At 44.1% G+C, this 13847-nt stretch overlaps 3 protein-coding genes across 3 annotated transcripts; 1 reads left to right on the top strand and 2 right to left on the bottom strand.

Moving 5' to 3' along the window:
* Nucleotides 1-3186: 3186 nt before the first annotated feature.
* cdca8 (cell division cycle associated 8) lies at nucleotides 3187-8150 on the bottom strand. Its single transcript, XM_084696278.1, has 11 exons — nucleotides 8027-8150; nucleotides 7636-7731; nucleotides 6594-6722; nucleotides 6391-6431; nucleotides 6188-6263; nucleotides 5910-5977; nucleotides 5660-5739; nucleotides 5047-5142; nucleotides 4481-4610; nucleotides 4260-4346; nucleotides 3187-4122 (listed from the first exon to the last, which is right to left on the bottom strand). Exons 2-11 carry the CDS (start codon nucleotides 7724-7726, stop codon nucleotides 4087-4089), a joined length of 834 nt encoding a protein of 277 aa, XP_084552404.1. The 5' UTR covers nucleotides 7727-7731; nucleotides 8027-8150; the 3' UTR covers nucleotides 3187-4086.
* Nucleotides 8151-8228: 78 nt separating this feature from the next.
* On the top strand, nucleotides 8229-9582 carry airim (AFG2 interacting ribosome maturation factor). The gene is made up of 4 exons (XM_084696280.1): nucleotides 8229-8664; nucleotides 8781-8960; nucleotides 9107-9225; nucleotides 9344-9582. The coding sequence occupies exons 1-4, from the start codon at nucleotides 8396-8398 to the stop codon at nucleotides 9382-9384; spliced, it is 609 nt and encodes a 202-aa protein (XP_084552406.1). The 5' UTR covers nucleotides 8229-8395; the 3' UTR covers nucleotides 9385-9582.
* Nucleotides 9583-9623: 41 nt separating this feature from the next.
* On the bottom strand, nucleotides 9624-10788 carry cldn35 (claudin 35). Its single transcript, XM_084696279.1, has one exon. The coding sequence runs from the start codon at nucleotides 10786-10788 to the stop codon at nucleotides 10096-10098; it is 693 nt and encodes a 230-aa protein (XP_084552405.1). The 3' UTR covers nucleotides 9624-10095.
* Between the last annotated feature and the right edge of the window lie 3059 nt (nucleotides 10789-13847).

Raw genomic sequence — 13847 nt, 5'->3', positions numbered from 1 at the left:
ATGTTATATATTTTATGTTTAATATCTAATGTTTTTTCCTTTCATTCTCAGTTGTTTCCATGTTTTTAATACTATGCATAGATCCCATACATATTGTGCATACTGTGGCCACGATTTACTTGTTGTCGTATATCATGACGTGGTCTACATTTCACACTAAATATCAGTAGTTTAAAACATGGCAAGATGGTTAGAGGTGTCTCTCTCCAAGCCCCCCAAACTCTGATTTACCTCAGATGCCAGATAGAAAGAGAACCCAGTCTTGTCTCTGCCGTCTTCTAATGAATTGGTTTTAGCCTGTTTTGGAGCAAATTACCCTTCCCTCCCCTCCTAATTTTCCAATTTGCTGTGTCATTTATATGTAATTGAGGATTGCATTGGACTGTATTACTCCCACAAATAGGGTGATATACTTTATTGAAGTGCTGCTTTATAAGAAGGTGCTGATAAACCAAACATCAATTGTGGACTGAGAAGTAGACCAGGGGCCGTTCCTCCAGAATAGTGGAAGATTGTAAGAGCCACTAATTGTTTCTCAAAGGCAATCCAAAATAGCACAGCAGCCATTCTGGCCCCTTTTATTTTTCAATGGATGCAATAAATGAGGAGAAAATTCACTTTATTTCTTTATTCCTGCTGAGTCGCCATTGCAAGTGTTTGCATCTCATATTCTTAAACAAATACGAAAAGCTTGTTTTCACCTGCAGGGGCCTGGGAGAGCATAGGCATGGAGGCTTGGGCATCAGTCTGTTCACACATCAGAGCCCTGAGCACGCACAGAGTTTTCCCTCGCTGTTAAGGAAATGTAACTTTGTGCCCTTGAGGCTCAGCTGTTCCCAAACCTAAAACAACAAAACCCAAACTCGGTTCTGTTTCGGCCCAAAACTACTTTTAAAACATTCAGTCAGGGGTAATGTACTTTCTTCTTTGTTTGTGAATCACACCAAGCCTTGTCTTTATCTGTCTTTCTTTCAATGTGTCCAATCAGAGACAAGGTTAACCTCCCGCCTTCAGACAAGCTGGTGGTTGGTTTCTAACGGAGGACTCTCTGGCGGCAAATGTTCCTCTCCGCTGGTTAACAGGGTTCCTTGGCAACAGAAGGGATGGCCATCAAAACTCCATCATGCCCCGGCTGCACATGCACACTTCCACACCACAGACACGCAGACCGCCAGATGAGAGCGTGCCCAGACTACATTAACTGAAGCTAACTTAAGCGGAGTTGATGCCGAGTCTGTGCCAGTCATTTCCGCCCCCAATTCTCACCCCATGTTCTATCCATCACCCCCTAGGTCAGACAAATACCTCCACAACTACATTATGAGAATGTTTGTTTTGCTTGTATGTTTTTTCTTTAGAATGCACCTCAACGCTGCAGACCCAGATAACCGGTGGGTTTGGGCCCCTGGCTCGAAGCTGAGCCGAGGTGAGGGGCGACGGCGGCAGGCGGACAGACGGCGAGGGAGTCTGCTGTGAATAAATCGATTAGGGAGCGTTTGACGGATGGGCTGTATAGGGGAGCACGACACACCAGAGAATTAATTTGGCTGGGTGAAAAAGGCCCTGCTAGGCCCATTCATCTTGGCACAAATTTGGCAATTTCCTGGGTCTGGGGGCTCAATTAGAGAGTGTTTCCAACAGTTTGGGGGGATGGGGAAGGTGTGTTGAGAAATACATGGCGCTGATGTGTCAGACACGTGTTAATGATGAGGGATTTAAGGAGTATGGAATGATATAAGGGGAGGGAGGTGTAGGGAGGAGGGACAAGAGGGAAGAAGAATAGAGGTATTGAAGATTCGGATGGGAGGTTAACTAAAGCTTTCAAAACCCAACTGTTGTTGATAGAGTTGATAGTGTTGTTAAGCCCGACTCCTAAACTAGCAAGAAAGTGGCCTTCCGTGTAATAACACCGAAATGGAATGCGGAGTATCCTTCTGAAGCTCCCTGTTGCCCTGAACCCCACAGCTGTACAGGAGCTTGAGCCCCCCTACACCCTGTCACCTCCCCCGCCTCGCTGCGAGTGCCACAGCCAGTCTCTCTGTGTGATTTATGTACCAGGACCACAGTGTGACCTCCAGACACGCCCCATCCATGCAGCACCTGTCTCCATTCAGCAACCTCCTCTTACACACCACTTGCTGAAGACCAAGTCATGCGTGCAAAATGGCGGGGGTGTTTTTGACACACACACACCCGAAAAAATTCTAGGCAATCTGGCGAACGGGGGGCGTTTGAACGTGGGGAGGAGGGAGTAGGAATCTGCACAGAGCAAAACAGGTGTGTGGGCTCTGGGCTTCGCTAACGAGGGAGCTGAACTGCACGCGTGGCTGACCGCAACATCTGCCGTGCCTCTGAATTAGATTCTACCACTGGCACAGTTTGCACAGCAAGATGCCACCATGGGGGGTTTAAATGGGATACAAATGCAGAGGGCTGAATGGGCAGGGTGAGCTCCCCCAACACAGGGGATATATGATGATGAAGGAAGGGGGGAGTTGAGGTGTATGTGTGTGGGGGGGGGGAGTGGCATTTCCATGACCGTCAGTGCTGCTTTGACCCCGCCCTCCTTCCTCTGGAGCTCCTAATGAGCACATCAGGCTTAACGAGTTCTTAATTGGATGTAAACGTGTCCCTGAAGGCTGGAGGGCAGGGTCCAGTGACAGAGGAGGGACACCTTGCAACTTCCTGCCAGATAAGGCCACATGACCTAAACCACTTAAGTCAGAAGGACAAAAGGAAGTTACATAAGAACATTGCTGCAGAGTGTCCATTTGTTCGATCTTGGGAAAACAGGTTTATGGCTACCAGTTTTTTTCAGACTTAATAGAATGTGACTTTCACTGCCCCCCCCTCCACATTTAGCACCATGATGAAAGGCAGGAGCCAATTCTCATTTCCTGAATGGTGTAGACAAAACCTTGACACAGTTGGCACTCAAAACAAGCTTTACAAACTTCAATTGGGTTATTTTTGTGTTAGCCACCATCCACTTCCTTTTTTTTATTACAGCCACTACACTTAAGGATCTGGGAATTGGTCCATTTATGCCAAACGCTATTGGGCTTTAGTTGTTAAGATGACAACAGAGGAAGAGACATTGTGCACATGTTCAGGTCTGAAGTGGGTATTTCTGTTTTGAGAGTCATCTTCGCTCATCAGAGATGTGAGAAAACGGGACACAAAAGGTTCCACACAAGTACTGGGTTTTATGGTGATCTTAAGTGATGACACACTGCCATCTAGTGGAGGAAACAAGTCCCAGCCTGCTTTCTCTGGAAACTAGACCAGACATCAACAGTAAGTAAGTCAGGTCCAGAGGTTACCCAATACTTACAAACCATGGTTACAATATACTGCTTATGACACTTGTTATAATATACACATGAGAATGTAATGATATATTCTCATGTATAAATATCTGTGTATGGTGTAAAGGAAGAAAGGCATTCTTTCAATATAAAGACAGCCAGGCCAGGTCCAACAACATGTATTACACTATAATGAATATTTACAGAAAACAAGGAACAATTGTGTCTTGACAAAGACCAGGACCAAGATTAGAAGGCTTTGCCATGAATGTAGTACGGTAAATATTCTAAAGCATGACTGAAAAACTCCCAAGTACAGGTTTCCATGTGATCAACCAATAAAAGCACTTTATATTCTTACTGTAACTGGACTCTTAGCTGAGATGTGATTGAGATTTATTTACAAAAGTACATCTAAAGAGAATAAAAGCGTCACCATAAAGAAGACTGACGTTCTTTTTCCGCATGCAGTTGCCAAGTGACTTAAATCTGTGTGTGTCTCCCACAGACCAAATTATCTAGACGAGTTAAACTATTTACCTGTGTTCTAAAAAGTCTTACAACCCACATTCCCTTTCACTACAACAGCATAAGAACAAAATAAAACATCATGATGCAGGTCAGATATCTACAAATGTAACTTAAGAATTACATGAGATACAAAGATAGGAAATATGTATATGGAAAAGAACGGATTCAAAAATCTCTGGATGGGGGGGGGGAATTAAAATCTTCAACCAATAAGGCTTGTATAATAGCAACCGGGGCAGGTGGTTGGTTACACAGAGGGTCCACACAGTGATGTGAGGCGGTTCTGGAAAGAAAGAAGACCAAAAAGATGAGCCTGATTACATCAGAATTTAACCTACAGTCAAAGAACCCATGAGCGTGCTCACTCGAGACATCACTGAACTTGAAGGACTGTCCTGTATAAACATATAAAGGCTGTACCTGCAGCAGACGGATACTGTGTATGGCCGTCTCGTCCAGCTGACTCAGATCTACTGTGTCCATCTGACTGGCCAGAAGCTGAATAGACTGGACACACACACACACACACAGACAGAGAGAGTCATGGAACAGGTCATGATGACGCTCCGTGTGCTGGAAGTGTTCCGGTGCTTGTGATGATAAGCTGGGCTGAACTTGCGTCCAGAGCGCAGGACGCTCACCTCTCCGTTCCCGATTGGAACGTTAATGACGATTTCCTCGCCGCCCGCGGCGACGGGCGAGCCGTTGACAGAGATGCTGTACACCCTCTCCTTGTGGCGGGGGATCCGCACTGCCGGGGTTTTGGGCAACCTGGACGAAAACAGGAAGTCCTCTTACTCAAGGTTCTAATCTTAGCCAACAGGAATCAAGCCACGGTCGAGTCCTCAAGAACAGAGGTCTTCAACCCTGGTTCTCAGGGACCCCTTGCCCTACACGTTTTAGATGTTTCCCTGCTCCAACACACCTGATTCAAGTGAATGCTCATTATCAGGCTTAGATAAAGACCCATTCATTTGAATCAGGTGTGTTGGAGCAGGGAAACATCTAAAACATGTAGGGCAAGGGGTCCGTGAGGACCAGGGTTGAAGACCTCTGTTCTAGACCCCATATAACTGGTTAGTATTTGAATGACACATTAAGGCTTGATGGGCCTTATCCTTGACCATTAGGGATACCTATTAGAAAGTTTACATGAGGATGGAAGCAATACTGGCGAGCAACAGGGTGACTGCAGAAGCAGCTTTACCTGGGGTCGAAGCGTGGGGTGACGAGAGGGGTGGGGCCCATGAGAGAACAGTCCAGCATGCTCCGAGCAGGCGTGACCAGAGGCCGCCTACTGGACCTTAACACAGAGAGACACATTAGCACGGAACTTTGTAGAGCTGAATTAGGGGGTACCTAATTCACTGGCCCATAGATTGCCCAACTTTGCATCTTTATTCATAATGCTGATGGGGGAGGGGGCTACTAAGGCTACTCCATAGACTACCAATACTAAGGCTACTCCATATACTTAGTACTAGTTGAACGGCCGTTTAGTGAACATGTTTACATTGAGACGTGCCCGGATCAAGCATATAAACTATTCTCAGCTACCCTAACTTATGTCATGGACTTTAACGTTCTCAAGATTACAGGTAACAGTAAAACAGTCAAAGGGAGTCAGATAATGAGTTGATTCCAAACAGTCCTCCAGTTGGGGATGAGTAACCCCAAGTGTCTCTGGCCTTGCAACATTCTCGGGCTCAAAATACCAGTGGTAAAGAGGTTGGATACGGTGTCCAGACTAGAACAATACAGAGCAGGTAGGCCATGTCAAATGAAATGTGAATCCAGGTGAGCTTTGAGGGAGGTCTTACCTTGTGACGGAGGTGTTCTGCTTGCTGGCTGACAGAGCTTTGGCCTTCTTGGACGTAGTGGGGGGCTTCTTGGTTCTCCCCTGTAACAGAAGAAGAGAGTTAACAACAACGTTATTTCTTGTTTTGTTCATTGTTGGATTGTAAGGAGGAGGTACAGTACATTCAACACATGCGGACAGTTATGTCTCTCTCACATGCTGATATGAGTGTTTCCATACTTCAGGTCATGTCGGAGCTAGGTGAGACTTACCCTCTTTACAGTGCTGGGGGCTGTGTTCTCATCATCCTCTGAGCTCATTCTACCCTTCTTCTTGGAGGCTGAAAAGATGGAAGAAAGAAGAAGAAGAAGAAGAGGTAAAGAAAGATGATGATATGACATAAGTGGAGATGGAATACGTTTAGAATAAAAACTTTTTATGATTGTAACTTTATTTACTGTACTATATTGCTTTGAGTGCAAGAAAGGCACATTACAATTATTATTGGAATTGTTGATGAACACAGTGTACGCCGGACCAACTGACTTACACTTCTTGACCGTTTTGGTGGCCAGGGTGTGGACTTCAGCCAGGACACTCTCCACCTTGGCAGCCACTTCCTCTTTCTGTGGGACGGGACAAGACATGAGAACTGGGACTGATACTGAGGTGAGGTTAAGTGCACTCGCTATGAAGCCATGGGAGCAGGAAAGTGTGCGCAATGACATGAATACGAATTCTGAGAAAGCCTACCTTGGACTCCTCTATGACTGGCGATTTGGGCTTATCCATTTCTAAAAACACCCAGGAGAAAACATGTTGTTAAAAGATTTTCAATACTCTTGTGTGAAAGAAATTGAACTCAATTACTGCTTTCATTCCCTCTATACATTTCACTGAGCAGTGACCACAATGGCATCTACTTAAATCATCTATCTTACTGGTTTATAACTTACTGCAATGTTCCAACCAGTTCATCCGCCTCACAGCTGTAGGGAGCTTGATCAGGGCCATGTTGTAGCAGTTGTCTGCATCTTTGAGCAGGTGGTTTCTCTTCTCCTTCAGTCTCTCAACAACCGTTTTCACTGTAAACAATTACAACATTTAGTTGCAGCAAGTTTTATTCTTAAAAATCTTTAGACAAGTCACACAGCTGTAGTACTGAGCACTAGCTAGTGTACGCTATCAAGTAGGATGCGTTTTGTGCAACTGAATTCAATTGTGCAGTGGCAAAGATATGTAATGAAGGCAGGATATTTTACAGTTACAACATTAAACTTTACTAAACAAATTGGGTCTAACATCAGTGCACTGAGCTGTATACATCACTTCACTTATCATAAATAAAAACACAATATTACTCATAACTTGAGATAGGAAAATGTACATGAAACGCTAATGCTTTTTATACCACAGCCTATAAAAAAGATCATTACTGACATGACCAACAAGGGAGACAAGTGCTTGGGAATAGATGGACGGAGATTCACAAATGCCATTTCCAAGCTTACATTGGGCTGCTGATACTTGCTGGGGCATGCAAAGTCAATGAGGCAACTTCTATAATACGACCTATTTTGTTCATCATTAACCTGTCATGTAGTAATAAACCTGTTCTGTTCATCATGTTTATTAGGATGCATAAGAAATAAAATAGATTAATTGTGCCTTTTTAAACTAAAACAATTTCAACATTGTAGCACTAAATCATTATAAATTAAAGGTGGTCTAAGGTACATCAAACATTAAAGTATTTATACTAGTTATGAATGAAAAATACATTACCTGGCAGATCAATTGTTGACTTAGAACACAATACCAGTAGGAGGGTTAATCAGACATTTATTTGTATGGAACTCAATAAACAGACCATTAAGCAATGCCTTTTTAAAAAGTTTTGAAAACATTCCAATGCTTTCCGATTTCACACATTTTAAAGGACTTTCAAGGCCCATGGGAGGGAACTCTGGACCAGCAACATATACAACTGTTTCATACCCTCGCAGTCGAAATCCTCGAGGAAAGCTTCCAACTTGTCCAATTTCGGGTTGTTTTTGCGTTGTTTCGAGGTTTTTTTTCTTGGTGCCATGGGGGCTGATAATAGAAAGCCAACAAAAGATTAACGCTGTAGCTAAATTGCTGCACTACAGTACTAGCTGGAAGCATTTGATGAACAGTGACGAGATAGTCTTGTCTAGCCTAGCTATCTCGTTACTCGTACAGCTAAAGCTAGCTATACTGTAGCTAGCTAGCTCGCCATTCTGACAACTCGTCGTTAGACTAAAAAACGATTGCTAACGGGTTTTAGATTTTGGATTCTGAGCTGTTCTTGCATGCATTTATAAAGAAAATACAATGTTAGTACACATTATTTGGATAAATGAATTACCTGATTATTATTTTGATTCCGAGTTAGCTGGAAAACTTAATCCGTTGTTCTCCCTCTCTTTCCACAAAGTATTTTCAAATTTACACCGTCGGAAGAGAAGTCAGCCAATGAGGACACTGGATCTCCCAACGTCACTACGAAACCCACAGTAGCCAATAGTTCCACTAAACGTCAAAATGTGTGGCCGGAAATCAATCTCTATTCTATGGGAACCTCGAGGAACGTAGAACAATGTGTCGAATTTTGTGATTTTAACCACGTTTTTGCAGTTTTAATGTGAAATTACATTTCGTATACGACGACACAAATATAGCGTTGTAACATAATCATACCAATAAATGATTCTTGTACTGGAGGATCGTTTTCATCATGTCGAAGCCTGCATTGTTATCACTTCAGCAAGTATTAAAAAAGTGTTTTCAAAGCTTGCAGAACAATCAGAAAATATTGAACTCAGTGCTGTATGAGTGCACTCCTTTGATGGTTTCACTCGGTAACTTAGCAGAACAACTGCGGGCTCTCCAAAATATCAACATCGCCAACACAACTCTTCACAACTTTCCTGACCTGCAAGAGCGTCTGCATTATAAACTCGTACAGGCAGTGGATACCGTTTTGGGGAAACTGTCTGAGAAAATGTAAGATGCCTGCTGACTATTGTTGATTCAGCAGAATCTATGGACTTATTTCACATCAAGCTCGCTTCAGTTCTATGCATCATGTGATTGTTTTTTGGTTTTGATTTCTGTCACAGGTCTCTGCTCCAGTCTGTGAGAGATTCTTTCAGTAACCAGGTATCTGGTGCTTTCCAGTTGTACGAGCAGAACTCAGACAGTCTGGACATAACTACCTGCTGCCAGAGGTCGGCTACAGCTCCATCCATCTGTGATATGCTGGAGTGGCTGCAGGATGCTGAACGCTACTATCGCCAGCAGTATCCTTTCAGTGTCTAATGCCAGTTACGGTTCACAGACACATAGGCTACTCATCTGTAACTCAACTTCATTTTTATTCACACACTCATGCATTCATACACAAATGTAGAATTTGAGAGTACTCTTTCTTCAGCAATGCGTACAGATTCCTGAGGAGGAAGGTCCTGTTACAGACGCTTAAACCAAATCAATTCTCTCTTCTAGAAACTGCTGCTAAGAGATGGGAGTCTATTGACTCACCCCATGGACAAGACAGCATATTAGGTGAGACAGTCTACCTGTAACAGCCACACATCCAGGATTTGTACTCATTCTCTTTATACTCTCAAAATAAAGGCCTTGCCTCAAAGTGTATTCTCATTGTATTCTGTCTCTTTTACAGATACATTGTTTAAAGTATCCTTCTTTGTTGAAACCCAATGAGAAGAGGACTTGAGTGGAAATGAACTATATTGGACTATTGGGACTACAGTTTATGGGATGGCCAACTGGTCCATAGCCAATGGACAGTGTGCACATCTATTGGACTCAATGAGCAAAGAACAAAATGAAACAACAAATTCAGATTTTTCATGACAAAATCATGACAACGTATTTATTAAAGCATCCTTTTACAAATCAGTGTATTTGTTTACAATTGCGTGAACGTATTCAAACCCAAACATGAAATGGTTATATGAGGACAATTGTGCAAGAACACCACTCCACTCCTCACCACAAAGTCACATGTATACAGTGTGTCTGTTGACAGACCTAGAGTGCATGGAGGCTCTCGTCAAAGGCTTGTCAAAGAACTGAGGAATTCTTAGAAAATAGTCAACTCAGGCACTACCACTATATTTTAGTGCATTAAATACAATCAGAAAAGTTTGTATATACATTCAAACAATAACTTACATTGAATAAATACATCCAGCATAAACGTCAACCTAAATCCATCAAACCAAGAGAGTAACTGATAGAAGAATTCTATATCCCTTGCTTCACTTCAAGCCCTTGAAGTCACCACTTCCTCTACCCTCCCACCCTCCTTACATACATACACAGTCCTGTCTTCCTATACAAGTCTTTTTCACGAGTCACCCCATCTTTGCTGTGTGTAACATTCCCACCACATCGCCCACAATCAGCAGTCTACACATACTCCTTCAGGGGAAGGCTGTTTGAGGAGATGGGCTTAGGAGGCTCCGGCGCCGAGGGCCGTGAGTTAGCAAAGCTCCGGCCCATGTATCCCCGGTGGTACCCCCCCGCTCCCCTCTCCATGTGGGGGCAGGTGCTGCTCAGCACCGCCCCGCTGATCATAAGGATTACCGCCGATGCCCAGCCCAGGTAGATGGCCTGGCCAAGCTCTCGCTTGTGCATAGTGGGCACGTTGGGGTTGTAAAAGTCCTGGACCACCGTGTTGGCGGTCCAGGAGACGGGCACTAGGACACACAGGCCTGTGACGATGAACAGGACTCCACCGGATAGCGCGATGCCCGCCTTGGCGCGACGGTCGTCGCCTGCGCAGGTTGTGCACTTCATGCCACAGCAGGACACGGTACAGGACAGCCAACCGAGGAAGATGGCCACGCACATCAGGGCGCGCGCGGCCTGGATGTCTGGAGGCAGGGCCAGCATGGAGTCGTAGGTCTTACACTGCATGTGGCCCGTGGTCTGGTAGATGCAGTTCATCCAGATGCCCTCCCACTTGATCTCTGATGTCAGAATGTTGCTGCCAATGAAGGCCGAGACCTTCCACTGGGGCAACGCCGTCACAGCGATGGCCATGATCCAGCCTGTCACTGCACATGTGAAGCTGATCAGCTGCATACCTGTGTTGACCATGGCTGCGGTTGTCTTTGGACTAAGGAAGCACCCGGATCAGATTCGATTTGATTCTTCCTCTCCTCTGTGTGCTGTTTTTTAGTTTTCCTCTGTTAGGATCACCTGTCTGTCTTCAACCACCTTCTCTTCTCAAGCGTCTTTTGGATTTGTTTTTCTCTTCAACATCTAGTACAGTGTTTTCAACTTTACAGATTTTCCAGTCCTAGTCTTTCTCCCTTTTCCAAAGATCCTCCTTTTTTCTCCTCTCAACATCCGTCGCTCCTCGTCTCACTTACTTTCTCCCCTTTCTCTCTATCCGCATTGAACTTGTGAATAATTGAATAGCCAATAGCAGGGCAGCCACTTGTGGCAGCACACCAATCCTGGATTGATTAATTAGCTTCAGAAAGGCGCCAATCGGTCCAGTGGGTTGGGGATGGAACAGTCTAGGTCCTTGGTTCTGATCCTGAACTCAGTCTCCAAAGTGCTGATTACGAGGTAGCTGGTCTCTATTACTCTCCAGGAAGGGTGTAGTCTTACTTAGATGTGTGAGGCCAGTACAACCTGATACTGCCTGTCAGGGCAGCTCGTGAAGCTGTGTCCTGTCACTTTTAGGCAGCAAAAACATAAACATAACAGTCTACAGTAGACAAAGTGGGGATAAAGAAGTCCACATCACATAAATAAAGCCAATAAAATGAATAAAAATAATGTTTACGTCAAGCCAACAAATATATTCAATGAAGGAAATGAAATCCTGTCTTTGTTCAGCTCAGCGCCAAAAAAATATGCAAAATAAATGAGTTTCCTGCCGCTGCCCGGACACACGGTTGGCGATCACGTTTTTCTTAAAATTGTTGTGTTTTTCAGAGATATTTCTCTCCCTCAGTCCAGCGTAGAAAATAAACGTAGAAAAAAGAGGGAGACCTCGTCAAATGCTGGAGCGTGGTGAAGTGTCTCCTTGTTACGCCCAGCAACAATGGGCCCTGAGCCTAGGGAAGGCCACTTCAGGCTCAACGCAGGATCTGCCCTCCCCCCGTCTCTTACGCAAACCCCAAATAGGTCAGTCCGCTTCTTTTTAGAATATAGATGGTAGGCAAGGCCTCTTAGTCAGACTAGGCGGTAAGCAGAGTCGACCGCCCATCATCAGTTTAAAGAACAACTTGTGTGAGCTCAGCGGCACCGTGCTTGAAAAGAGTGAACAAGAGATGGGGAGAGGATGAGAACAGAGGTGGGAGGGAGGGAGCTGGGCGTGAGAGTGGTGTCTGTAGGTGGACCTGCTAACACAAAGACCATCTAGGGGGCCTCTACAATGGGCCTTTAGACCCTGCTTCACACCAATGTTAAAAATGAGCGTTACAAAAATTCACCTTTCGTCCTTTTTGTCTGGGGCCTGTGTTGAAAGAGACACAAAAAAACACAAAAAAAGAGGGGCTACATGGAGTGACTTTTGTTTGTGGGAGTTGGAGTTAGCAGAAGGACCTCTGGCAACAAAGCTGAACACCATCCACAAATACAGACCAGGTACTTTCAAGCCCACTTCCATTGTAAGAGGTTATGGAGAACTGTGCCACGCCAATAACATAGCTTATGGAACCCGTCGACAATTTTTTTAAAGAAATAGGGTAATAATAAAACATGTTAGCCACGAGATGTTTGTCCAAACTCATTGTCAATATTTAGGAAACAGTCATGCCTAAATCATTCCCATTTACTTTTTTGCTTTCAACAGTCACTTGAACAATTAGTGGAATTAATTTACTTTGGGTTACTGTGGGATGAATAAAAATGCATTGTGTTAATATCCAGAATGTTTCACTCTAACCTCCCAGTCGTCTTTTTGTCCTTGTCTGTCACATCATCTCATTCAGCCTTAGTGCATGTGTGCTGATGAATTAAATATTATGGCAACAGGATCTCCAGTTTGAGTTTCCTTTCTCATGTGGCCTCCTCTCCCTAGCAACAGTGGTCATGACAACAGGACGGGACACAGGAAATGGGAGAGGAGCTGGAGATGATCCACAAAGAGAGAAGGGGGTGGGGAAGTCATTGAACGTAATGATGGCTGCCCATTGTAAGTGAACAGAAAATATTTGCCTGTTTGACACATGGAAAACACTGCCATGTAGGGGAATTGTGCAATAATAGTAGAATATAAAAATATTAGAAATGTTGATACCCAGATACCAGATAATTCAGCCAACAGGTAGGACAGTTAGGTAGGCCAGTTTATTTTGTTTAGCATAACCCCCTTCACCAAGGCCTGTAGTATAGATAGTGTCACAGAAGACCAGACAAACATACGTCATGCTGGTCAATAACTCACCCATTAGGACATCCCTGATTTACTGCATTTGTCTGACGGCCAGCTATATCAGCTGACCATTTGACCTGTTTTGTCTGGTCACACCAGACAAACACCACCAACAGTCAAGCCAGGTCCCTAGTCCCCTCTTAACATGAGGGGAATAGGGACCTTTCTCACAAACTAGATTAGACTAATTGCTACTCTTGAATAAGTATAGATGAACATCTTGAGGGATTCTACCTGCCCCAGTATTGTGCCCCAGTTGATCTGCAAGCTGACCTGTGTTTCCTGTAAACAATGCAACGCCACCTAGTGCCCCAGACAGGTAAAGTTGAGGCACTGATGAGTGAAGTCATTCCTATACATGGTGTACTGGAAAGCCCACAAGGCAATAATGAAATAAAGAGAACACACCAACAGATTATGATATAGGCATAAAATACCAATTTATTACTTCGCACAATAACACAAATATTCCCTGCAGGCTAAAAAAAAGAAAGACAAAAAAAGACAAATATTTTTAACATGTCGCATAGCAATACAGCGAGTGATTGGGCACCCCTTGTAGGAGGAGCCAGACCACGAGGTCCCGCCCCTCCCCAGCAGGTCTGACAGGCTACCATTCTATTGCTATTGGACAGTCACAGACAGCTCAGACCACTAGCAAAGAAAAAAAAAAAAAAAAAAAACGGCAGAGCAACACGCCGGAAAAAAGAACCGAAAAAATTAACTTACAATGTCAAATAACAAATCTGTAGAGATATAATATCAA

This window comes from Hypomesus nipponensis, chromosome 4 (genome assembly GCF_054491055.1).
Source record: "Hypomesus nipponensis isolate SF chromosome 4, ASM5449105v1, whole genome shotgun sequence".
Classification (NCBI taxonomy): domain Eukaryota; kingdom Metazoa; phylum Chordata; class Actinopteri; order Osmeriformes; family Osmeridae; genus Hypomesus; species Hypomesus nipponensis.
Note: the sequence above shows the minus strand (reverse complement) of the source record. Positions and strands in the feature narration are given on the sequence as shown.